The sequence below is a fragment of the Schistosoma haematobium genome, chromosome 2, assembly GCF_000699445.3.
Source record: "Schistosoma haematobium chromosome 2, whole genome shotgun sequence".
Taxonomy (NCBI): Eukaryota; Metazoa; Platyhelminthes; class Trematoda; order Strigeidida; family Schistosomatidae; genus Schistosoma; species Schistosoma haematobium.
The window spans coordinates 3,399,778-3,424,618 of NC_067197.1; the positions used below are offsets into that span (position 1 = coordinate 3,399,778).

General features: G+C 38.3%; 2 protein-coding genes across 4 annotated transcripts; one reads left to right on the top strand and one right to left on the bottom strand.

Annotated features, from left to right (window-relative positions):
• Positions 1 to 197: 197 nt before the first annotated feature.
• Positions 198 to 14,393, top strand: MS3_00006046 (uncharacterized protein; the record flags this gene model as incomplete). 2 transcript variants are annotated; one of them, XM_051214145.1, is made up of 5 exons in its annotated part: positions 198 to 2,823; positions 4,503 to 4,772; positions 6,640 to 8,543; positions 12,319 to 12,478; positions 12,532 to 14,393. In XM_051214145.1, 3 exons carry the CDS (start codon positions 2,014 to 2,016, stop codon positions 7,165 to 7,167), a joined length of 1,608 nt encoding a protein of 535 aa, XP_051067279.1. In that variant the 3' UTR covers positions 7,168 to 8,543; positions 12,319 to 12,478; positions 12,532 to 14,393. The 2 variants fall into 2 exon arrangements, with proteins under 2 accessions (XP_051067279.1, XP_035589141.2); XM_035734128.2 differs by lacking the exons at positions 12,319 to 12,478; positions 12,532 to 14,393 and having other exon boundaries at positions 775 to 914; positions 2,151 to 2,823.
• Positions 4,557 to 24,015, bottom strand: TCP1A_1 (T-complex protein 1 subunit alpha). Of its 2 annotated transcripts, XM_051214146.1 has the most exons (7): positions 23,902 to 24,015; positions 19,803 to 20,226; positions 19,498 to 19,762; positions 16,854 to 17,141; positions 16,647 to 16,796; positions 14,846 to 15,108; positions 4,557 to 10,543 (listed from the first exon to the last, which is right to left on the bottom strand). In XM_051214146.1, the coding sequence occupies exons 1-7, from the start codon at positions 23,975 to 23,977 to the stop codon at positions 10,351 to 10,353; spliced, it is 1,659 nt and encodes a 552-aa protein (XP_051067280.1). In that variant the 5' UTR covers positions 23,978 to 24,015; the 3' UTR covers positions 4,557 to 10,350. The 2 variants fall into 2 exon arrangements, with proteins under 2 accessions (XP_051067280.1, XP_051067281.1); XM_051214147.1 differs by having other exon boundaries at positions 10,283 to 10,543; positions 16,647 to 17,141.
• Between the last annotated feature and the right edge of the window lie 826 nt (positions 24,016 to 24,841).

Sequence of the window (24,841 nt, forward strand, 5' to 3'; positions counted from 1 at the left end):
TCGGCAAATAATGCACAACGGGGAATCCTCTGGGACGACATTCGTAGAACATGTCCAAGCCACCGAAGTCGGTATTTCAAGATGGTGGCACCAATTGGATTGTCGTCCTTGTGCCCGAACACGTGATGCCGAACCTCTGTTTTACTGACATGGTGTTGCCACTGGATGTCAGCAATCCTTCGGAGACAGCGATGATCAAACATAGAGAGTCGTCTAACATTCTCAACTCGGAGAGGCCAGGTTTCACAAGCATAGAGCAAAAATGCTCTCACCGACGCGTTGTAGACTCGAGCATTTACAGCCAGACTGACATCGCAAAGATGGCCCAAATTGGCATAAACCGCTCTGGTTTTCACTATACGTGCATTGATCTCATCACTCACATTCCCACCAGCACTTATGAAGCTACCCAGATACACGAACTTCTCGACTACTTCTATCTGTTCACCATCCATAGTGAGTACAGGGTTAGCATCCTGCCGTTCTTGTAGAAGTACTTTGCACTTAGAAGGTGCAAAGTACATACCATACCTACGGACACTGATTGCCAACTGATTAAGTGCGGATTGCATGGCTCAGGTGTTATCTCACAGTAAGATGATATCATCCGCATACTCAAGGTCGAGAAGTCTTTCTCCAGGCAACAAAACCACATCTCCATTACTTACATCCATCAGAGCTGTTTCCAGAATGTCATCGATGGCAAAGTTGAAGAGGAATGATGAGATTGGGCAACCCTGCCTAACCCCACTGCTTGAATAGGACAGTGTAGAGATGTGGTTGTATGCCCTCACCCTACCTGAGGTGTTTGTTTATAGGGCTGTTGAGATGTTAACAAACTTCTCAGGCATACCCTTCTTCAATAGACAATCCCAGAAAACAATCATGTCCAACGAATCGAAGGCAGCCCTGATGTCAAAAAACACTACACAAATAAAATGGAAATGACAATATTTACTGAATATAACACTGACAAAAGTTGTCTATCAGTATGGGGTTGTGAAGACTATCATTTCTTGATTGAGATCATGAGTCGATTGGTGCAAGACCACCATTAAAAACCTGGTAACACCAAACGACCGTTTCGTCCCCACAACTCCATAGTTTTCATGTGCTCACTAGTGACTAACTTCGTGAGGGAATTCTCGAAGTGAGAAGCTGTGACCAGTGGAGCTAGTCCATGTCTAGTAGAGACAAGTATCTAGCTCATTACAATGAAAGGTGGTCGCACAATTTTTGTGTATTGGTTGAGTTTAGACATTAACACCGTTGGATGCCGGCTTCGTGGTCTAGAATTTAAGTGTTCACGTACGAGACCGATAGGTTTTGGGTTCGAAGGAAAGAACGGAAACGGAAGGCAATTGATATTTGCGAAAAGAACAGTCAAGTTTGATAGTTTGCAAATTAACTATTTACGGTATGGTTCTCAGATTTTAGTAAGACGTTCTGTAATTTTTTGTACAGATACATTCGATTGACCCCACTTGTGTTCTTGTTCCCTACACATCTACACCCCTTGCTTCGTACTGTTTATCAAGCAGGTTGGTCAGTAGTAAGGATACTGTGAAGAAAAATCAAAATATCTCTGCATAGAAATGGAATCCAAATATTAAATGGATAAATGACAGGTTCTTGATAGTCTTGAAAAGGTTAAAACCTCACAATTGATTGATCACTGGGTGGTGATCAATGTCATATGTGTCAAGTCCTTATTTAGTGCAGATCGAATGCTATCGACCTCCCTAACAAATAATTAAGGTGTAGTTTTTAAAACAATCTTTATCATCCTGTACACAACCAATCAGAATAACAAAGTTCTAAATTTTCCACTCTTCCCCCAAAGTATTTTTGAAACAATTTGCAATGTGCACACATAGACACACACACACAGGTTGTATATTGGTGAATCTATCGATTACAATATCTGTGATGATGGGGATCAAGGTCGTGATTTCATTAGGTTACATTGATTGGACCACTAAAATATATATAAATGATGTGCAGTAACTATCGATGAAATATGATACAATTATATCTATATCCTTCCTTATTCTAATAATGATGTCTATTGAAATTACTCAACTCATTTTCCAGAGAATATTGTCCTTTATTATTATATTGAATATAGTTTACATTACTATCATACATAGTAATCATAATCATAATTATTATTCACCTAATATGTTATGTCCAAGTGGTTATTGGCCAGCTAAAGTAAATTTAACTGGTGGTCATTATAAAACTGATCGAACATTTGAATTACTTTATCATTCTAATGCTAAATTACCTATATGTCAATTTTGTCCAAATGTTGGCTGTTTTATTGTACGTTTATCAACAATAGAAACAAAGAAAAGTTCATCAATCAATAGTGTCAAAACAACACAATCATCATTGATACCTACCACTACTACTAGTAGTAGTAGTAGTACTATTTCGACCATTCAATCAACTATAAATGAAACAGATTCAAGTTCTATGAATAGTAGTAATAATATAACTGGAACAAATGATTTCAATGAAACTATGGAACAAACTATTCATGATGCTTTATATATGTCATGTGATCATTGGAATAATTTACCATCACCAACCGATATAATTAGTTATTTAGATTGTGTTATGATTGGTAATAATGATCAATTTTATTTATTTATATATGAACCAAGATTTCAAGAATATTCATTACCACCAGTTGATTGTATAGATGCAGATTTTCTAGCATGGATTAAAAATGATAGTGAATTATTAGGTTTAGAATTAGGATTTCGTATGAAAACTATACCACCATTTTTATTTCGTTATTATCAACGTATAATGCAAGTAAGTTAATATTATATACTTAAGTATAAATAATATATATTAGAAAATGCATTGTTGAACAATTTCTCCACCTTTAAATGAAAGTTGTTGCTTCAGGATTGGCCTACGTTAAAACACATGAACTAAGGATAGAGAGAGAAGTAGTTGAATGCGTTGACAAATTCACTTACCTTGGAAGTCTGATCAACCCTAATGGGTTGGTGCCTGAGGAAATCTCAGCTCGCTTGGCATTTGCCAACTTACGTCACCTATGGCGAAGACGAGATATCCGTCTATACTGCGCGGCAGTCCGTTCTGTTTTAATTTACGTCAGCGAAACATGGCCATTAAGAGTAGAAGACACTCGTAAGCTATTAGTATTTGACCACAGATGCCTTAGAAATATTTCTGGCGTCTGCTGGGATCACCGGGTAAGTAATAGTGTTAGACGCACAGTATTAGGGAATGATGGTAAATCAGTTGATGAGGTTGTGAATCTTCATCGACTGAGATGGTTGGGCCACGTGTTACGTATGCCTGGATACCGATTAACACGACGTGCAATGCTAACCGGTGTTGGAGATGGTTGGAAGAAAGTTAGGGGCGGCCAAACCAAAACGTGGCATCCATCAGTGCTTGAAGTCACTAACTTCTAGTCTGAACCATGTTGGTAGATGCAGACTACTTGGATGGGGTCGGCGTGACTATCGTAACCAATGGTTGGAGACTTTGTATGACATGACTCAGAATCGATTACAATGGCGTCGGTGTATACACACACTCTCTCTTCCCTTAAACTTACTTACTTACTTACTCACGCCTGTTACTCCCAATGGAGCATAGGCCGCTGACCAGAATTCTCCAACCCACTCTGTCCTGGGCCTTCTTTTCTAGTTCCATCCAATTCTCGTTCATTTTTCTCATGTCTATTTCCATTTCTCGGCGTAATGTGTTCTTTGGTCTTCCTCTTTTCCTTTGGCCTTCAGGATTCCATGTGAGGGCTTGTCTTGTGACGCAGTTCGGTGCTTTCCTCAATATGTGTCCTATCTACTTCCAGCGCTTCTTCCTGATTTCTCCCTCCGCTGGGATCTGGTTTGTTCTCTCCCACAGTACGTACCTCATATCTTTGTTTCCACGATCTAATTCTTTCTTCCTATAATATGTTCTTGGAGAACTGTTAACTGTTGGCATTACTTACTTACGCCTGTTACTCCTCGTGAAGGAACATAGGCCGCTCACCAACATTCTCTATCCAACCCTGTGCTGGGCAATCTTTTCCAGTTGTTATTCATCATTTTCATATCCGCTTTTATTTCCCGACGTAATGTGTTCTTTGGCTTTCCTCTTTTCCGCTTTCCTTCAGGATTCCAAGTTAGGGCTTGCCTCGTGATGTAGTTTGACGATTTGCGTAATGTATGTCCTATCCATTTCCATCGTCTTTTCCTAATTTCTTCTTCAGGTGGAAGCTGAATTGTTCTCTTCCACAAAAGGCTGTTGCTAATAGTAACTGACCAAGGACATTGAGTATCTTACATAGGCATTTGTTCATATCCTATTGAAAATAACTTGACTATTAAGACAAATTTCAGATAGAAGTGAACTATGAAAAGTTTTCTACGAGTAATCACTTGTTCTTTCTACTTTGGATTTGAGTGATTGTTGTCAACGCTAACTCCTACTGTTTTTCTAATTCACTTCAGTTAACACAATATATATGTATTGATGGAAGAAGTTTAATAAATAATTCTATACCATTTGAAGATACTGAACGTTTTGCTAGTAATAAATTAACACAAGTTGTATTTCGTTCATTAACTGGATTAAAAAGAGAACGTTTACCACCAAAACCACTTGATATTCATCATATAACAGAATTTCAAAGTGATGAAGAAGTTCAATCATGTCCATTTATTGTTCAACATAAACCAGCTAATATTACATCAAATGTAGATTGTCAATTTTCACCAAGTGTAAGTTAATTATTTCTGTTGTTATCATTGAACTATTTAGTAATCTATTTATTTGTGAGAATGGGTTTTGTGGAGATTTTAGAAATTTCACTGGTTGAAGTCATGAGTCAATTGAAGCTGGACCACCATGGAAAACCTGGAAGCACTGGACGGCCGTTCCGTCCTAGTATGGGACTCTTCAGCAGTGCGCATCCACGATCCCGCACCCCGCGAGATTTGAACCCAGGGCCTATCAGTCTCGCGCAGTTTGTGTTGATTATTTGAATTTATCAAATGATGTTAAGGATTGCAATTGATCAATCATTTCTGCTGGAACATCAACTCTAGGATGTATATATATAACTGACGAACCCTAAATAAAATGAAATATACATCCTGGATTCCACGGCTAGCCACCATTCATCTCTGCTTATAATGCAACTAAATAGATTGTTTTCTAGAGTATTCTGTTCCTTGGGCTGGATAGTTGAATTGTCAAGCTTTCACTGGCTTTCTTTGCAATATCATCAGCTCATTTTTTTCAAAAGAAGTGAGTTACTAAAATTTCTCCATAATTGACTAGCTCTGCTCAAAGTATAAAACACCTTTTAAATTCTCATCCTGAGCTACAAATATTCTTCATTGCAAAATAGTTTGTTGAATTTAATGGAAAGATAATAGTTATGATTTAAACATCTCAGTAGGATAAAGTACTAACTAACTGTGACAATGGGAGACATGAATGTTATTGTAGACATCAATTCCTCTCCATTTTACTCCAATAGATGATATTCCGTTTACTGAGTGTTTAAGCAGGCCAATTCTCCTGTCAATATTTTTAGTTTAGTCGAGAATATTCACAAGCCAGAATACCAATTGATGAGATAGTGTATTGTTACTAATTATAATGAAATTTGTAAGCACATTGAGAACAGAGAATGTGAGAGGTAACTAATCCTACCTTACCTAAGAACAAATCAGGTCGTAATTACACATTTGTTGACAAACTTTTATTTCTCTATCGTTTTACAAAGTGAACACAATTATTTATTCATAATTCATAACAGTAGCTGGTGAATGATTTACTTCTCGTCTAAATTCAAGTTATGCTAATAGTTGAATTTATGAGTCAATTTAAGCTAGACTACTATTGGAAACCTAGAAGCACTGGACGACCGTCTCGCCATAGTATGAGACTCCTCAGTAGTGCGCATCCACTACTCGAACCCAGAACCTTCGGTCTCGCGCGCGAACGCCCAACCTGTAGACAACTTAACCAGCATCCAATGGTGTTAATGTCTAACTTTAATCGACCCAAGTTATGTTAAACAATTTCGAATAACAGTTATTTGACTTTTTTAATCAATCAAAGAGCATCATAGTACCATACTGTTTTATTAATAGGGGATTGACTTTTCACTTACTCCTAACTATCCAATAACAAACTCAGTGAACTCCAATGTCATGCCACTTTCACTAACGCATAAATCTCAAGTTGATAAACAGAGATCGATACCGAGCAATACAAATCGGTGGTCAATCAGCGTGAGCATCTCAACGCTACAGAAATGAACAGTTAGTCGAACAGTTCAGCTGTTAAGTATCTAATCTTAATACTAGGTGATATCGGTTAGAATCTGCCAAAATACATAATTTTCTATACGATAGCAAATAAGCTTTGCTGACGAGTCCCACTTACTCCGAAACCTATGTCAACGTTAGTCGGCTTTAACTTAATAATATCAAATTTATTGAAGCATCTAGATAACAACTCACAGGTGATTGATTTGAGTACGACAATGGTGTTTTTCCTTTTGACTTAAATTATTATTACTGTGGTTACATTTGCATTCATAACACATTGAACGTCCTTTATTTTCAAAACTAGGGTTTACCAACTACATCGGATAAAGTTAGCTCACATCAAGCATTAGAACGTTGCCCATTTCGTCGATTAACGATAAATACATTACAGACAAGACGAAGAAAGACCAATAATCCAATGGAAGAAGAAATATATTTACCACCTTCTGTATTATCAGCTTGTTTATTAATTGTTGTACTATTATTAACCATTGGTATAATTATTGCATTCTGTATAATTAATCATGAAAAATTAATGTTATGTAAATCACGTAGTAGGAAACGACGTGAACGAGAAGCTGCACTTGCACAAGAGATGGATGAAAAAGCTGCTAAAGAAGCTGCAGCTGCCGCTGCCGCAGCAGAAGCTGAACAACAACAACAACAAACATCAACAATTCGACATCCTATTTATGCTAGATATGGTATGATACCACCGAATATGGGTGGTGCATTCGGTGCATTCGCTCCAACATATCAAACAATGACAGTTAACATGAATATGCCTAGTAATGTAGTAAGACAAAATCATGGATTTAATGGACCAATGTGAAAATACACAGGATTAATGATAATTTTCTTTATAAATATTCATTAAACTTTATTATTTATGGACGGAAAAAAAGGAATCAACAAACACTTTCTAATCAATAATCACTTAGATCTCCAATGTTTTACACAGATATTCATATGAAAACTATTTAGCAGTCTAAACTCATTTATTGTAAAACATAAAATACTTGAAATGTACCCGAAATGATTTAGTTTTTGTATGCATAAGGAAGTCAATATTTCAGTAGTCAATGAATCGAATTTTCTCCTTGATTATTTGTTTGAATACATGAATATTAGTACAAAACGGTACTGAATGCATATGAGCAACACAAGTCACTTGATTTGTGTGTAGGTCGTGATACTACCCGGGTGCCCAAACAGAAACTGGTGGTTTTCTTATTCGCAAGGCAGTAGAACAACGTTAAAAAATGCAGTCTAATGGTAGCCGGTGACCAACAATGGGTTCATACGCTATTTGTTCCTTCAGGATCATGGAGCCCAGACAGTCAGTCAGCAACAATGTAGAACTTCGTACGTCGGTGCACCAGTTCCACTTGCCATACAACATTAGCACACAGATAAATTCTCCATTCAAATCTCATAGTGGTAGAGGTAGTAAAAGTATAAGCAGTAATCGGAAAAATTAGGGTTTGAAGATGTTATTCAAGGAGTGTAATCCAGTGAAACAAATTTGGAAAGAGAAAAAGGAAAGGGACATGAAGAATTCAGAAGATTAGAATTTGGGAGAAAACAGAGAGTGGATGCACCTGCTGCATTGCGAACGATTTCGAGCCATGTCATTCAGGGTCTCTAACCATCGGTTGCTTTCATCTCGTGGTCCCCAACCAGGTAGTCTACGCCTACCAACATAGCTGAGTCCACTTTTCAGTGACTTCATGAACTTGTGCCATGTTTTGGTTTGGCCGCCCCTAGCTTTCTTCCAACCTACTCCTATACCACCGAACATCGCACGTCGAGGTAGTCGGTCGTTGGGCGTACGTAACACATGTCCTGGCCATCTCAACTGATAAGTTTCACTACTTCATAAATTGATTTGCCATCCTTACCTAGTACCCGTTTCCTAACAACTGTGTTACTTACTAGATGGTTCCAGGATATGCGAGCAATGCTTCGAAGACACCTTTGATCAAATACTAGTAACCTACGAATATCCTCTACTCTTACCGGCCATATTTCACTGCCATAGAGTAGGACGGAACGAACTGCTGCGCAGTAAACACGTCCTTTGGTTGGTAGACGGATACCTCGTCTACGCCATAAATGACGCAAGTAGGTAAAAGCTAGTCGAGCCTTCTGTATCCGTGCTGAGATTTCGTCACACACCAGACCACAAGGGCTGATGACACTCCCAAGGTAAGTGAAGCGATCGACACGCTCAATTACTTCACTCCCTATCATTAGTTCGGGTGTCAATGCAACCCAATCCTGAAGCAACATTTTGCATTTCGAGGGAGAATCATATGCCGAATATGCTTGCATTGTTGCTTTGAGTGGTCAGTTAATCCCACTGCTAATACTGGACCATCATCCTTAAAAATCTCAGGAGTAAACCTGTCAGGGCCTGCTGCTCTCTCTCGCTTCAGATTTCCTATAGCTTTACCAACTTCATGAAGAGTCGGAGGACCTACATTTACTTGCTATTCAGGTCGACTGGAGATCGTGGGAAACCGAAGTGTGGCTGAAGGTCAGTTGAACTGATCCCTAAAGTGTTCTCCCCGTCGATCAAATCTCCCGGATTGAGAATGAATATTATGTTCATCTTTCTCTGAGATTGTTTCGCTAACGGTCGGGTTCCTGATTCCGGTTTCCTTAACGATTCTGAACAATTGTCTGCTATTATCTATTTCCACTGTCTTTTCCATCTCTCTTGCTTTCGCTACCCACCACTGTTCACGATCATTGCGTAGAATTCTTGTCAGCTTGCGCTTAAGCTGACCCCGCTCTTCATTATGTTCAGAGCCAGGTGGAATGAGTTTTCGAGCATCTATCAGTGTGGTAGATGCTGCTGAGATCCAGTGTTGCTCGCTGACCTTATGGTTTACCGTACTAGCAGATATCACTGCTGTTTCCACAGCTTTTCGGATATCATTCCATGCTGCCTCGGGGTGGGCATCACATACATGGCTGCCTAACTGTTTTTCTAGTTGTTCCTGAAATATACTCTTAGCTTGGCTATCATTAAGTAGGACCCTAAGAGGTTTCCTTGCAGCGCCTTTCCTACGTCCAGTAAGACGCAGACAGATACGCGCTCGCACTAGAGCATGATCTGAATCTAGGCATGTGCTCCAGAATGAGCGACAGTCTTCTATCGAGCCCCTCCATCGGTGGCTGATAGCGATGTGATCTATTTGGGTCCAACGTTGGGACGAATTACGGGATCGCCATGTTAAAACATGTTTTTCCTTTTGCTTAAAGTTAGTATTTCCAAGGAACAAGTGGTTATCTGAGCATAGCTGCAACAAACGGTGTCTTTCCCTACCGCTTAGTTTACCTACTTGAGCATTAAAGTCACCAGCCAATATTACTACATCAGAGCGCTTAGCTTTTCGGAGAAGGTCGAAGAACTTTCTGTAAAACTCATCTTTCACATCATCTGAGCTGCAGTCAGTGGGAGAATACGCAGAGATGACGAAGAAGCAATGACGAGTGTCCCTATCTTTCCGGATCCTTACTGTTCCGTTCAGTCGGACAGCGCACAAACGACTGTCTACTGGGATCCACTCTAAGAGAGCTAGTTCTGCCCTAGGACTCAATGATATACCTACGCCGGAGAGGCCACAGGAAGCAGAATCAGGGCTTCCAGATACCCGAAGCGTGAATCGAGTCGGTTCTTTATTTTGACATGATGAGGTCAAATGAATGACACTACTCGGGTCCTGTATGCGCGTTTCGGAGACGCAGCACACATCGATGGCGTGAGATTCTAGAGTCCTAGCTAAGGAAGCTTGTTGTCCTATTTGGCACAGTGATTGGACGTACATTGCTTCCAGATTTTAAATGGTGGTCTAACATTGATTCATTTATGATATTAATCTACGCTCAACAATCTCCATAACCTTTTACTGATGATTTCAAATTAGCATAAAACATTCTAAAATTATGTAACACATATATTTCTTCCAACAAACGATAGAAATATATTGACCGGAATCGAATTCAATTAATAACCACACTCGTCACCATCATGATCAGGTTGTTTCTCTTCTTTTAATTTAATCAAATCATCAATTCGTAGAATAGTGATAGCGGCTTCAGTAGCAAATTTTAAACTTTTAATTTTAGAAACAAGTGGTTCAAAAACACCTAATTCTTTGCAGTCAGCCACATATTGACTATTTAAGTCCAATCCCCACCTGAAGAGATTAAAAATAAAGGGATAAAAATGTTAGTCTATCGAAAATAAAAACAAAGTAAATGAGTAGTTAATAATAAGTAGTTTAAATATATGCAGAATTAACTTGGAAATAAGAGACAGAATTTATGTATGAATATAAAATTCATATCAACAAGTCTTTCTTAGATACGTTTCTTTATGGTAAGTAAATAAAATCTAACTTTATGCTTCTATAGTAACTTATGAAACATTGCCAAACATACACAATTAAACTGATCACAAACAAACTAGAAAAAAATTATCAATATGCAGTTGTGGAAATGGTTTAATTTCATTGAACTAATCAATGTTGGTGGTCTTGTATTGATCAATTCATGATTCCAATGAAATTAGGAAAACTTTAATACCATTTATCCTTATGGACCGACTGTAAATGGAACAGTGACTCTCAGCCACTAAGTACTAGTTTCGGAAGCCACTTCACCTACTTACATTCAGGCAACTAAGCAGTATCATTAGCCTTCGCCAATAGTGTGTTGCTTATACACAAGTATCTGGTGAATTAACAAGTTTGATTTAATTGGCCGAATTTGAATTTGTCATATAATTGGTTTAATCAATTTAAATCTGGGTAGACAGATTGTTTCCGATTGTGAAGTCTTTCACAGATCACATCGAAATAACTATCATGAAGGGGTAATACGAAGTTCAAAACAGCACGTCTATTTTTTCAAAGACCTAATCCTGTGCATCCTTGTACATTATTATACGTATTAAATTGTCACATGTGTCGACAGCAATCCCACTATTTAATTTTTAATTTTTAAATCAATCAAATCATAAGATCTTTCTATATATGGAAACATAAATGATGAACTTTACCATACCAATTATTCAGATATCAATTTACATCTTGCAATAGCATGATTAAGTTGCACATATACCTGATGGAATGTAGGTACATCAAGCTGAACAATCCCATGTTGGACGAAACGTGCGTCCCGGATTCATGTTCTGTTGGTCTAAAAATCCAGTATTTTCCGGGAGTCATATTGTTGTAGATCATGACAATGTGAACCAAACCACTAACTGATGGCAAAACAATAAATCACAACGTAGAACCTCGTACGTATGTACATCAGTTCAAGTTGACATACGCCATTAGCACACAGAGATGAAATTGTCGGACCAAACCCCACAATAATAGAGGTAGTTACAATATCAATGGTAGTAGAAAAGATTAAGCGTCGAAGATTGTGATTCGAAAAGAAAATATGAATTAATGGAATAAGAACACAAACAGAAACATGAGGAAATTAGAAGCTCCGAATTTGAGGTAAGACAGAAAATGGACGGACCTGCACCATTGCAAACGATCTTGAGCCACATCACTCAGTCTCTAATCATTAGTTATGATAATCACGCGGACAGCAACCAAGTAATCTACACCTGTAAACATGACTCAGTCCAAATGTCAATGACTTGAACTGATGCCACGTTTTGTATGACCGCCACTACACTTCTTTAACCTACTTCTACACCAAACAACATCGTCCGTCTAGATAGGCGGTGGTTTGGTACACGTAACACACATACAAACCTCAGTTGGTGAAGATTTACTACCTCACCAATCGATTTGCCATGTTTACCTAGTACCCTACCCCTAAACTAAGCATCGCTCATTTCGTGTTCCCAAAATGCACGAGCAATACCTTCTAGACACCCATGATCGAATACCAGTAACCTGCGAATATCCTCTATTCTTAATGATCTTGTTTCACATCCACGAAATAGGATGAAGCGAACAGTTGCGCAGTGAACTCGCTTTTTGTTTGGAAGACGGATATCTTGCCTACGCCACAAGTGACACAAGCTTGAGAAAGCCAATTGAGTCTTCGGAATCAGTGCTGCGATTTCGAGAGGCCAGACCACCAAGACCGATGAGACTCTCAAGGTAAGTGAAACGATCGATACATTTAACTAATTCACTTCCTATCAATAAATCAGGCGTTGACGCAAGCCAATCGTGATCTAACATTTTACATTTGAAGGGAGAGAACCACATTCCAAACATGCAAGCATTGTTAATTATGGTGGTCAGATGACTGAATATTTTCAGTATTTTCACCAAACAGAACCACATCATCTGCTTGTTTCAAGTCAACAATTTAATCTCCTGGTAGAAGATCAACCGCTGTATAGTCAGACGATGAAAGTTTTATCTCCAAAAGTATGTTGGTGAGAACGTTCAATGGAAATGGAGAAAAAAGATAACCCTGACGAACACCATTTGAAGTTACCGATTTCGACGAGTTAGCCATAAGTGCTTGATTAGAGAGTCTGTAAAAGGCTAATGTTCTTCTTTGGTACGCCTCGTGATGACAGATAATTCTACAAAGCCTAACGATCAACGGATTCAAACGCTATTATTTTAATGTCAAGGAATGTGTTAGGTCCCGATAAGTATAATGAATGGTAACTTTGGGATCCAATACTGAACATATATCTTTATCGTACAATTATTAAATAACTAAACTATTCATATTCATATTCTTCTTATCATAAGCTTTATTTTGATTTATGAGCCATTATTATACGCTTTACCATTCTCGAATTATGCCCTGTCCATTAATTAATACCTCCTACTTTCACAGCCACTTTTGGCCAAATCTTTTTTTCTATTTTATGGTACGTTGTGGTCTGTTTGATTGGTATATAAACTCAGTATGTTTGAAATATAATGATTCATATCGCAGAGACTGAGATTGGTGTTCTGGACCTAACTGTCTGGGCTAGGCGGAAAGCAGGACCAATCAGGACTCTAGACTGGTCATACAGGTTTACGCGTCATTGATCCGATCGATATATCACTGCTCTCTAATTGGCAGTATCGTTAAGTTATACATTAACAGGGCACACAAGCCACAGGTTATAACAGAATGCAACTATAGTCGGGTGTCGAAAGGTTTGTTTATGCTCCAGAACTTGGTTAATGTTGAATATTCTATCTGTACATCCAATTGCAGGTATGAAAATAGCCTGATTTTCCCTCGTTGCTCGTCACGAGCTCTAGCTAAACGTCGAAATAAAACTGAGGCTACTATTTTAGATAACCTATTATTCAAACTGACTCATCTTTGCTTGTGACAAGAGGATTTTTGTCCTTTATTATAAACTGGGACGATCAACGATCGAGGCCAATCAGATAGGATCACGTCGTTTCCAGATTTTAGTGAAGATCCCAGTTAATCTAAATGCTAAAACCCGACCACAATCCTTAAAAATCTCAGTCAGTCAGCTACAACGTAGGAACAGGCATATATGCATCAGTTCAAGTTGCCACACTTCATTAGCACAATAAGATGAACACCACATTCAAAGAAGTCACTTCAATGGTAGTATGAGGATATAATACAGGAAGAGAAAATTAGTTCGTAGAAAGAAAGGTATAACGCAATTTTAATCTCACGGTTTGAGAGGAGACAAAGAGTGTATACACCTATGCCACTGTGATTCATTCTGAACCATGTCATCTCAGGGGTAAGTCTATCAGGTCCGGCTGCTCCCCTTCGCTTTAGATTACTCATTGCCTTTTCAACCTAAGAGTTGGAGGACTTACATCAATTTCTCATTCAGGTCACTTGGGTAACTGAATTGTGTTTGAAGGCCAGATGAAAAGTTCCCTAAGGTGTTTTGCCCAATGATCCAATCTCCTGAATTGAGTGAATAACAGTTCCATCTTTTTTCCGAAATAGTATCAATTACAGACGTATTTTGTTGATAAAACAACTTAACTCAATAATGAAATAATGCTGATGTTATTCTACAGCTGTCAAAAATACACATTATGAAAATAATCAGTAATATAGACACAATAGAAATGCTTTACATAGAGGCTGGTTTGAATATGACCGATATGATTATAGCTAGTCTATTTGTATAAAAATATCTATACAAGCGAGTAGATAAGCAAAAGAACGGAAATAAAAAGAATACTGTTGGTTGTGTTTTCTGAGTTCATGTGAAGCTTATGTTGTTGTTCTAGACATCATCAACGCTTATTTCATGTAGAAATGAGCTGTTCACTAACTCCACAAACCCTGTGGACGTTATTTGACTTACCTTTCGATTACTTTGTCCGCTAACGGTTGAAAGGATGACTTATTTAAATAAATAACCTTAATATCTATTTACTATGTAGTGGTCTGTTGAATAGTTTATAAGACTCATTCGACTCCATCCTATGTTTAGCCACTAAAATCCGTAGAAGTATCGACACCTTTGAAAAACGTCTTTGAGAACACTTGAACTATCAACTTACCACTTGTAATGAGCTTGGTCAGGTTTACTTTGACTTGAATTGTGACAAGATCGTAGACGTGCAACTAGTTCAGTTGAATCGACACCAGCATTCACAGCCAACTGTTTCGGAATAGAAAGCATAGCTCGAGCGAATTCAGCAATAGCTAGCTGTTCACGTGAACTTAAGGTTAAAGCATAATTTTCCAGATAGATTGAGACTGCTGTTTCACAAGCTCCAGCACCAGGTACAATGCGTTTGCTTTCCAGAACTCGTTTGACCACCTAACAAAATTAAAATTAATGAGTCACAAAATGGAACATTTTAGTCTACAAGTCAAAAATAACGATACTTCACTCACAATGTATAGATATAATAGATCTAATATCATTTGCCGAAGTTCCGAGCTAGAGGTGTTCAAGCAAATCACTGCATTATTCCATGAAGTCGCTCACTGCTTGTCTGTGTCATGTTGGTAGGTACAGACAACCTGGCTGGGCTACTCATAAACGTGATTAGTGGTTTGAGACGTATAATATGGCTTAGAATTGGTTACAGTGGTGCAGATGCATTTTCTACTTCTTCCTTCCTATACATCTTGAACTCCTTCATACATAAAATCTTATTCATTATTAATTGCTTAGTTTTCCTGACCATCATTGGTACTAAGACTGTTTCATCAACTCTTTTACTATTCGGCTTGTTATGTTGATGTTATTAATATTATTATTTAAACACATAAACATTAGTATAAGGGGGCATCAAATATATATGAGCCTGAACCGAAGCAGGTGGCTTTTTCAGGAGGTCACTCTCCAAGTCATTAACTTACAAGTCTAATCCACAAGGTATTGGAGTAAGATTAGATGTACTTTTGTGGTAGCCGGTGGCCAACAATAGGTTTATACGCCATTTTCCCTCAGGATTCTATAGCTCGTTTGCATCACTGGTTAAGAATCTGGGTTGTCTTACTCCCCCCCCTAGGTAGATCCTCCATACCCACTAACCCCGTTAAAGCGTCGGACATTCGCTTTTCGTCCTCTCAATTTCGTAAACACCCCCGCCGCGAGAAAGCAGTGATTAGGACTTCCCTGGCAGTGGTTGTATGCACATCGCCATGTGAGAGCATTTCGAGAGGGGAAGTGGACTTTCCTCACCCTCGGCCGTACCAGGGCATTTGGGGTAGTTAGTCCCAAACCTACAATGGTGTATGTTTTTTGTAACCCTTTACTATTCTGGAATGATTGTTAAAAACAATGATTGCCCCAAGCTTTCGCATACGTCACGTCCTACCATCATCTTACTGAGAAGTAAAAATCAGTTAGACAGTGGATTAAGGTGACAAATAACATACAGATAATAAGTCAAAGGACACAGATGAATATTCACAAAATATTAAACAACCTTGATGACTAAAAAGTATCTAACGCTTAGCTTGATGACCAGGTGATACAGCAGTAAGAAAAATTTACACCTTCCTCAGTATGTCTTATCGATCATATTAGGACTACTAGATTGAAAAAATTAAAGGTAGTTTGAACCATGCAGATGCCTAGAAATTTGTCTGGTTGGATTATATCAAATAAGTCTTAAATATTGTGGAATACATTGGATGATACGGTTGAAAATCATTAATGGTTATGAAGATGAATGCATACAACTCACAATGTACATGTATCACGATGTGAACAATGAACTATTAAGATTAGAAAAAATTAGGAGTCTGTATTTAAATATAAAACTTAACAAATGAATTTGTTCCTTTACCTATAAAACAGAAAAATATCAGAATAATAATAAAATAATATACATTGACACTAACCAGAAGTGCATCATGTAGAGATCGTTCCATTTCATCGACATAAAAGTCATTTGCACCTCGTAAAATGATACTTGCCGATGGATGAACTTTAGGACCTCTCAGTATAATTAATTCGTCATCACATATGCGTTCTTGAGATACCTCCTCTGCCTAAACCAAAAATTAAATTTTTTGAATTAACTAAACTGAAATAAACTAATGAATTACATTTCCTAACTTCGTTGGATCGAAAACTTCATCACCTTCCATATCTGCTAAGCTAACAATAAGCTGACCTCCAGTTGCTTTTGCCATATTTTTCAGATCAACTTTTTTGCATCGACGTACAGCCATAGCATTAACTTCAACAAAATACTTCATGCATAAATCGTCGATTCCACCAGTTGTAAGAATGACATTAGCACCAGCATTAAGAATCTTTTGTATACGTTCTTTTGTGATATCAGCTTCGCGTTGACGGATAGCTTCCAGTTGGGCAGGATCCTTAACCACAACCTGTTACAATAAATAATTAGGGAAAAATAATGACAAAATAAAAGTAGATATTCTGTTCACAAATTAGTTTGATAATACAAAAAAACTAATCTTGCTAACCAGATTTTTGTCGAGTTGTACGATAAGCTACTCAAAAGATTTTAAAAAGTGAAGTGAAGTCTTAACTTTCTAAAACAGTTTAACAAAAATGACCACTTTGATAAATTTAGTGAACCAGACAGTTTGCGAAAGCTATCATAGAAGAATATCAAACGCCATGATACACGGTTATAAGACTGATTATTTAGCTTTATATTTGAATAGCACCTTGCAACCCTCACATCTGTAGCTTTTATATTTCACAAATTTCACCCTGGAAGCTCCCATATCTTACATTATTTGGCGACGCTAGTACTGGATGGATAGTTCACAGGTAACAAAATAGAATCCTAATATAAAAGAAAAATGTATAGGACCAGCAGTTTAGTTTCATTATGGTTATTTGCAACTCAGTGGTTCAGTTTGCTACCATTCATGACTAAATTGAAGTCAGTAGCGACTTCGCTATTGTTCCCTACTAAGTTCTTCATAAATCGAAAGGCGAGCCCTCCAGACTGACAGAATCTAATTGTATTTATTTTTAATTGAACCTTTCTAATCTCCTACTTTATCCTAATAATCTACGACAGTAAAATATTTTACATGACATTTCGTATTTATCATTTTTAATCAAACTCCGCCTGTAGATCTTATAGGGTTACTGCCGGTCCCAAGCCCGGGTAAAGGAGGAGGGTTGGGCATGGGGTCAGCGTCCCCGCCGTCAGACAAATCAAGAACGGGAAAGCAGCAGGACCCGACAACATACCAGCTGAAGCACTGAAATCAGACATCGAAGCAACCACAAGCATGCTATACCTTCTATTCAAAAAGATTTGGGAGGAGGAACAAGTGCCGATGGACTGGAAAGAAGGACACCTCATCATGATTCCAAAGAAAGGAAATCTGAGCAAATGTGAAAACTGCAGAGGCATCACACTACTGTCAATACTAAGGAAAGTCTTCAGCAGAGTATTGCTGAGCCGGATGAAAGACGCAGTAGACGCCTAACTTCGAAATCAACAAGCTGGAGTCCGTAAGGATAGAACGTGAACAGACCAAATTGCAACACTACGGATCATCGTCGAACAATCAGTTGAGTGGAACTCATCACTATACATCAACTTCATTGATTATGAAAAGGCATTCGACAGTGTAGATAGGAGGACATTATGGAAACGTCTTTGACACTACGGAGTTCCTGAGAAGATTGTCAACATTATCCGGAACTCATACGACGGAATACAGTGCAAAGTCGCGTACGGAGGTCAGCTGACAGATGCATTCCAAGTAAGGACTGGAGTCAGACAAGGCTGTTTACTCTCCTCTTTCTTCTGATGGTCGATTGGATTAGGAAGACCTCGACATCTGAAGGAAAACACGGCATACAATGGACAGCTCAGGATCAATTAGACGATTTGGACTTCGCAGATGACCTAGCCCTCCTATCACGTACACACGAACAGATGCAGATGAAGACAGCCAATGCAGCAGCAGTCTCAGCATCAGTGGGCCTCAACATACACAAAGGGAAAACCAAGGTCCTCAAATTCAAGGTGGAGAACAGCAATCCAATCACTCTTGATGGCGAAACTCTGGAAGATGTAGAGTCCTTCACATACCTAGGAAGCATCATCGATGAACAAGGAAGTTCAGATGCAGACGTAAAGGCGAAGATCGGCAAAGCAAGGGTCGCATTCCTACAATTGAAGAACATATGGAACTCAAAACAACTTTCAACCAATATCAAAGTGAGAATCTTCAATACGAACGTCAAGGCAGTTCTACTGTGTGGAGCTGAAACTTGGAGAACTACAACAACCACAATCAAGAAAGTACAAGTATTTATAAATAGCTGCCTACGCAAGATACTCAACATCCATTGGCCGGATACCATCAGCAACAGCCTTTTGTGGGAGAGAACAAACCAACTCCCAGCTGAAGAAGAAATTAGGAAAAGACGATGGAAATGGATAGGACATACATTACGCAAATCGTCAAACTGCATCACGAGGCAAGCCCTAACTTGGAACCCTGAAGGGAAGCGAAAAAGAGGAAGGCCAAAGAACACATTGCGTCGGATGATAGAAGCAGATATGAAAACGATGAATTACAACTGGACGGAGCTAGAAAGGATTGCCCAGGACAGGGTTGGATGGAGAATGCTGGTGAGTGACCTATGCTCCTTCACGAGGAGTAACAGGCGTAAGTAAGTAAGTAAGTATTTTTAATCAATTTCTTAGTGTTTCGAAGAATATAATGATTTCTGTATTAAACATACTTGAACTCCCAGTTTCATTTTAACTTTTTGTAAGCTGAAATCCAGAAAGGCAATTTTCGCCTTTTTTATCGTTCGAGGCATCTGTTGACTGGCAACTGTGCAATTCAGAGCATAACCATCTATCAACATGCTCTCTGACATTGATCGTCCGTGGGCTTTCAGAATGTTAACTGCTTTTATGGGATAAACAGGACCTTTGGGACCTCCAGAGACTTCAACAGCCATAAGTGCATCCACAGCCATTTGTGAAAACATTTCAGCATCTCTAAAAGCAATAATATGTACAACCGAAGTGAATAACTTACAAATTGATAAGTTTGCTTGACATAGCGGTTCGTGCCACATTTATTAACCCAGCCTTACCCAACTTATTTACATCATACGCCATGTGTTCTTGTATGTACTTACAAGCTTCTCGACAGGCCAACCGATAACCATTGATTACTATGGTAGGATGAACAAAACGAGAAATCAGTTCGTCTGCATTCTTGAGCAGTGCAGCAGCCAAAATTACAACAGATGTTGTCCCATCCCCAACCTCTTCATCTTGTAATTGCGCGAGCTGAACAAGAATTTTTGCTGCAGGATGCTCAACGTCAAGTAACTTCAAAATAGTAGCCCCATCGTTAGTGATTGTCACGTCTCCAACGTCATCTACCAGCATTTTATCAAGACCGACAGGACCTAGGCTGGTCTTAACGATGTTAGCAATTGAGCAAGCAGCGAGAACTGTAATTAGAACGGAAATTGATGTAAAAACGAGCAAATTTAAGCAGAACATTATATCAACTGCATATAGTTAAAGATGATTTCTATTGCTACTTGACCCTTCTGTATATGAGTGTAGGGAGGTAAGTAATAGGTTCATTGTAATCCACGTTAATGATCTACTCCAAGTGATGATCTAACTTGCTACAGAAGCTAGAGCTATCCTGAAACCGACTGGATTCAAATAATTAGAGAACTAGTAAACTCTTGAAGTTCAAACCTCGTAGCAGTTATCTTAGAAACGATGAAACCATTAAATAACTGTATGATTGTTTAGTCGTTTAAATAGCTTCATAGGGAAAAGCACACTACTAGGATATGGTGAATAACAATAAACAAACAATATGAATGAGGAACACAAGCAAAAAATTGCCATTAGGTTTTAAGAGATGTGGATACATCTAGATTAGTTGAGATAACTATCCATGAATTACGGTCAGAAACAAAGTAAAAACTTATCACACACTAGTGAGATTACTGACTAGTTACTGAATAACGACTATTGATTTTATGGCTAAAACCAGTAGTTAACAAGTTTATAGAATGTTGACGACTATGAAAACATTCTGAGATGAATTGGTTTAAATATATAACAAGTTGAAGTGGCTCGCAACTAAAAATTGACGAAACACTTTTTAGCTTTATTGATTGAGCTCATTTTGCCTCAACTATATGCCGCTATACCAATCTTCCAGTTACTATAGGAAACGCCAGATATTTCAGAAGTAATACTGATCAAATAAACCTAATCTTTTTACATATCTACTTCATTTAAAAATGTCTTATTGCTGTTACGTAACATAATGCATGTTCTGAACGGTCAGATTAACTTTTAGCACATAACATTCATCATATGGTTAGCAATTAAGAATGTCAAAAATGTTTTCATGTATATCACAGTCCTATCAAGCACTACAGAATAAAGGTTTATCATCGGATTTTGATGCATGTATGGATGCTCGTTCATACCAAATTTGACAGGTTTACTCTCATATCATGGAGTCAAATCCTAAAACACTCCACAGTATTCGAAGAAATTGGTCAGGTTAGCTTTCCCAGTTAATATAACGATTCAATATGGTATGACCAATAATTAAATCGTACTACCTAATACTTCTACACTTTAGTTAATACCTATCTTAGCCAGTAAATCGTGGTCTTCGAAAGTAGAAGACAACCATGGGCTGCAGGTTTATTGATCAAGTGTCTTTAATACACTGCTTACATCTCGCGTGGTGAACGAGTGAACAACGTTGAGGTAAGACGCACAGTATAAAATGAAGGTGTCGAATACATTGATGAGGTTACGTATACCCATCGATTGAGGTGATGTTACGCATGCCAAATCAACGCCTACCTCGACAGATGATGTTTACTAGCACAGTAGTCTGAAAGCTAGAAGCGGTCGAGTGAAACCTAGCGGCAGTCCATGATGTTAAAGACAAGATCTGAGTCATGCAAGTGGACACAGGCTACCTGATTGCGTCCGAAAAATGACCGCGATCCGTGACCGGAGACGTCTGATGATAACTCAAAATCGTTAATAATGACAAAGATGCACTTACTCGCGATGTGAAATGTCAGGATTCCTCCACTACCTTTTAAATCATACTCTTGATGTTGAATCCTCCCTACTGTCATTGATACTATATTACTTAGGTTTCTGTTGATGTTAATCTTATTAATGTGATCTCATGGTTCGGGAACTCAAGTCAACGCACACCTGTTCCATACTCAGACGTTAACTGATCGGATCTAAACCTCTGAGGGTCGTTTGAACGGGTTTAATGTTTACTAATCTTTGCAAATGTGACCAGAAACGAGGAGTCGACATCAACGTAGTATGATTTGGAGATAATCGAACGAAGCAATTAAACTTGTATTTTTTCATTACTTTGAATAGAACAAAACTTCAAGCACAAGCAACTACTGAGATTACAATCATTAAATTAGGTATTGAGAGTTTTGGAAATAATAAACACAATGCTCTATGTTGTGTTTGGGAAAACATACTTCGTTTATGATTTACTTGGCATAAAAACGTTTTTAGAGTATTTTAATTTGCGCACATTAGAACTTTGTACTTACCAACAGACAAGGCTTAACTTCTACTCCAGTTTGAAAGATTATTATCTAGTAATATTACACTACGTGGTTTTTGTGAAACAAAAATTTCCTAGAAAAGTAACTGATTCTTCTCTGAGTCTGATAGTCTTACACGATTCCAAAACGCACGTAACAAAAAAGTAGTTCTATAGGTATTAGACGAAACCCAAATTACTAAAGTGAAAGGATCCCAATCATTTTAATAAACGGAGATATAATCTGCTAGTTCTGCTTGTTTGAGGCATTGATCAACTTATCATGCATCTGCCCTGGTGCGGCAGAGTGGGGAGAGTCCCTTCTCCCTCGCCAAATGCTCTCACATGGCCACGCGTATATAGCCTCTACCAGAGAAGTCCTACTTACTGCCTTCTCGTGGTGGGCGTTTTTTACGAAGTTGAGAGGACGAAAGCGAATGTCCGGCGCTTTAACCGGGTTGGTGGACATGGAGAGTCCACCTAAAGGAGTTGGAAAACCCTCATTCCAAACCAATGGTGCACATGGGCTCCAGTATTCTAAAAGAACAAATAGCGCATGAACCAATCGTTGGTCACTGGCGACCATGGGACTGCATAACCTGATGTTGCCCTACTGCCTTGTGGATCAGATCTTTAGATCAAAAGCTCCGGGTGTGGCTTCATAAGAAAACCACCTGGTTCGATTTAGGCACCCGGGCAGTATCACAGTCGTCACACATATCAAATGAGACTTGTGTGGCGCATATGTATCTAGTGCCTCCCTGTATCAATATCTGTGTTAAAATAAATAAATGAAATAGGTCAACCAAAGTTGAAGGAACTGATGAATACTTTCGTCTACAAATCAAATTCAAGGCATAGAATAGAAATCTGGTTGGATCACTTGGTTTGCCAAGGTACTAATGCGAATCGTTCATCTAACGAGAAAAACTTGTGTGCAAACATTCTTCATATTTTAAAATCACAAACATATTGCATGCTCCACTTGCAGCTCATCGCATCAACACGATGAAACGTAGAAAAAATACTCCCATTTTGAGTTCCAGATCTTACATAACACTACTGGGCATTGTTTTAAGAAAACCGTACTTCCTGTGAATAAGGTGAACTGTCATAAGAGCGCTTTAAGTCTATAACTTATTCATTCCATATGACTCATTACCCAAGTCAAAGTTTTGGTCACAGTTCCATTACCATTACCCGCGAGCCAATAAAGTGGATGAAGCTAACCGTGAGACAAAATACTGAACGGCATGATCATACAAACGTTTTGACAAAGCTTTATGTTTGGAACACACGCCTTTACTAGCAGCAATGACGAACCTAGAGTTTTGGTTATCACACGAGTATTTATTTAAATACCTAAAAGAAAAAGCTAACCACTTCCTTCAAAACATCGGTATGCTCTTAACATAGGTAACTAATTACCGGGGGTTTTCATTCCTTTGAATGTTTTTATTTCCACCATATACAAAACAGTATCTGTGCAAAACAGTCGCAGAACTTGATAAAAAAAATAAACCTTTTAATGCCAAACAAACATAAGGAAACTCACCATTCTGTTTGCGAACAGATTCGCCGCTCGTCCTTTCTCCACCGAGGGTAAGCATGCTAGCAGCGTTAACCGACATGACTAGAGAGTTACTTCAAGTGCCGCCAAAACTTTAGAGTCAAGGTGAGTGAACATGAATATTAGAAGAAGCAGGCAGATAAACAAATAGAGACATCCTTCACGGTAATTGCGTCTTTTCATATTCCACGGAAATACTTGGATCAAAATTATAGTTTTTAGTAGGTCCTATTTACCGAATTACTCTTTTTCACGTCGCCTCGTATATCGCCACGTTCACTAACTTATGGTAGCGTGTAGCCGTAAATAAATTCCCAAAATAAATAGCTCTGTAAGTTTTCGACATTGGATGCTGACCGCGTTAGTTCTAATGGACTCACCTAGCTGAAGCCTCTCGGTCATGCACCCGCGCGCCCTATTCAAAAGGACAGTGGTATTATTTCGGCACACTATGCGTGTTAGTTTACGGGTTTTCGCGCACACGTAACATATTGTCGTGGATTTTATGTTTCGTTATTTATCAGCTATTAACAGCCTTTTTTCCATCATACGTGACTTCTCGTAATCTTTGTGATTGGAAGATAGTATTTATTTCAATTTATAAGCAGTTTGACGTATTTCGTGCTCACCACCTAAGTAAATATGTAGTTGGCGTAATATGGTTATTTTTTAACAATACAAAGTCAAACAAGTCAAATCACCATTTTTCTAGTCAAAAATAGATTACAGATTGACTTTTCATGAAAATAAGCCGTGAAAAGCATTATATATGGTTCACCTCCTTGATTATGGTGACGGCAAACATAGATGTTCGCAGTCGTTTATAAAATGTAATCAGAAAGAAGTGGGCATTAAACTAACTATGAATATTATATAAATTGTTTGTATTTAGCCATAAAACGTTATTTGCACTAACGGTAGCATT

Excerpts from the sequence above, each read along its gene's own strand:
- TCP1A_1 (XM_051214146.1), bottom strand. The coding sequence starts at position 23,977 with ATGTCGGTTAACGCTGCTAGCATGCTTACCCTCGGTGGAGAAAGGACG. Across the intron at positions 20,227-23,901 it reads ATCTGTTCGCAAACAGAATG|TTCTCGCTGCTTGCTCAATT; the intron begins GTGAGTTTCCTT and ends TTCTAATTACAG. Across the intron at positions 19,763-19,802 it reads TCAAGCAAACTTATCAATTT|AGATGCTGAAATGTTTTCAC; the intron begins GTAAGTTATTCA and ends TATTGCTTTTAG.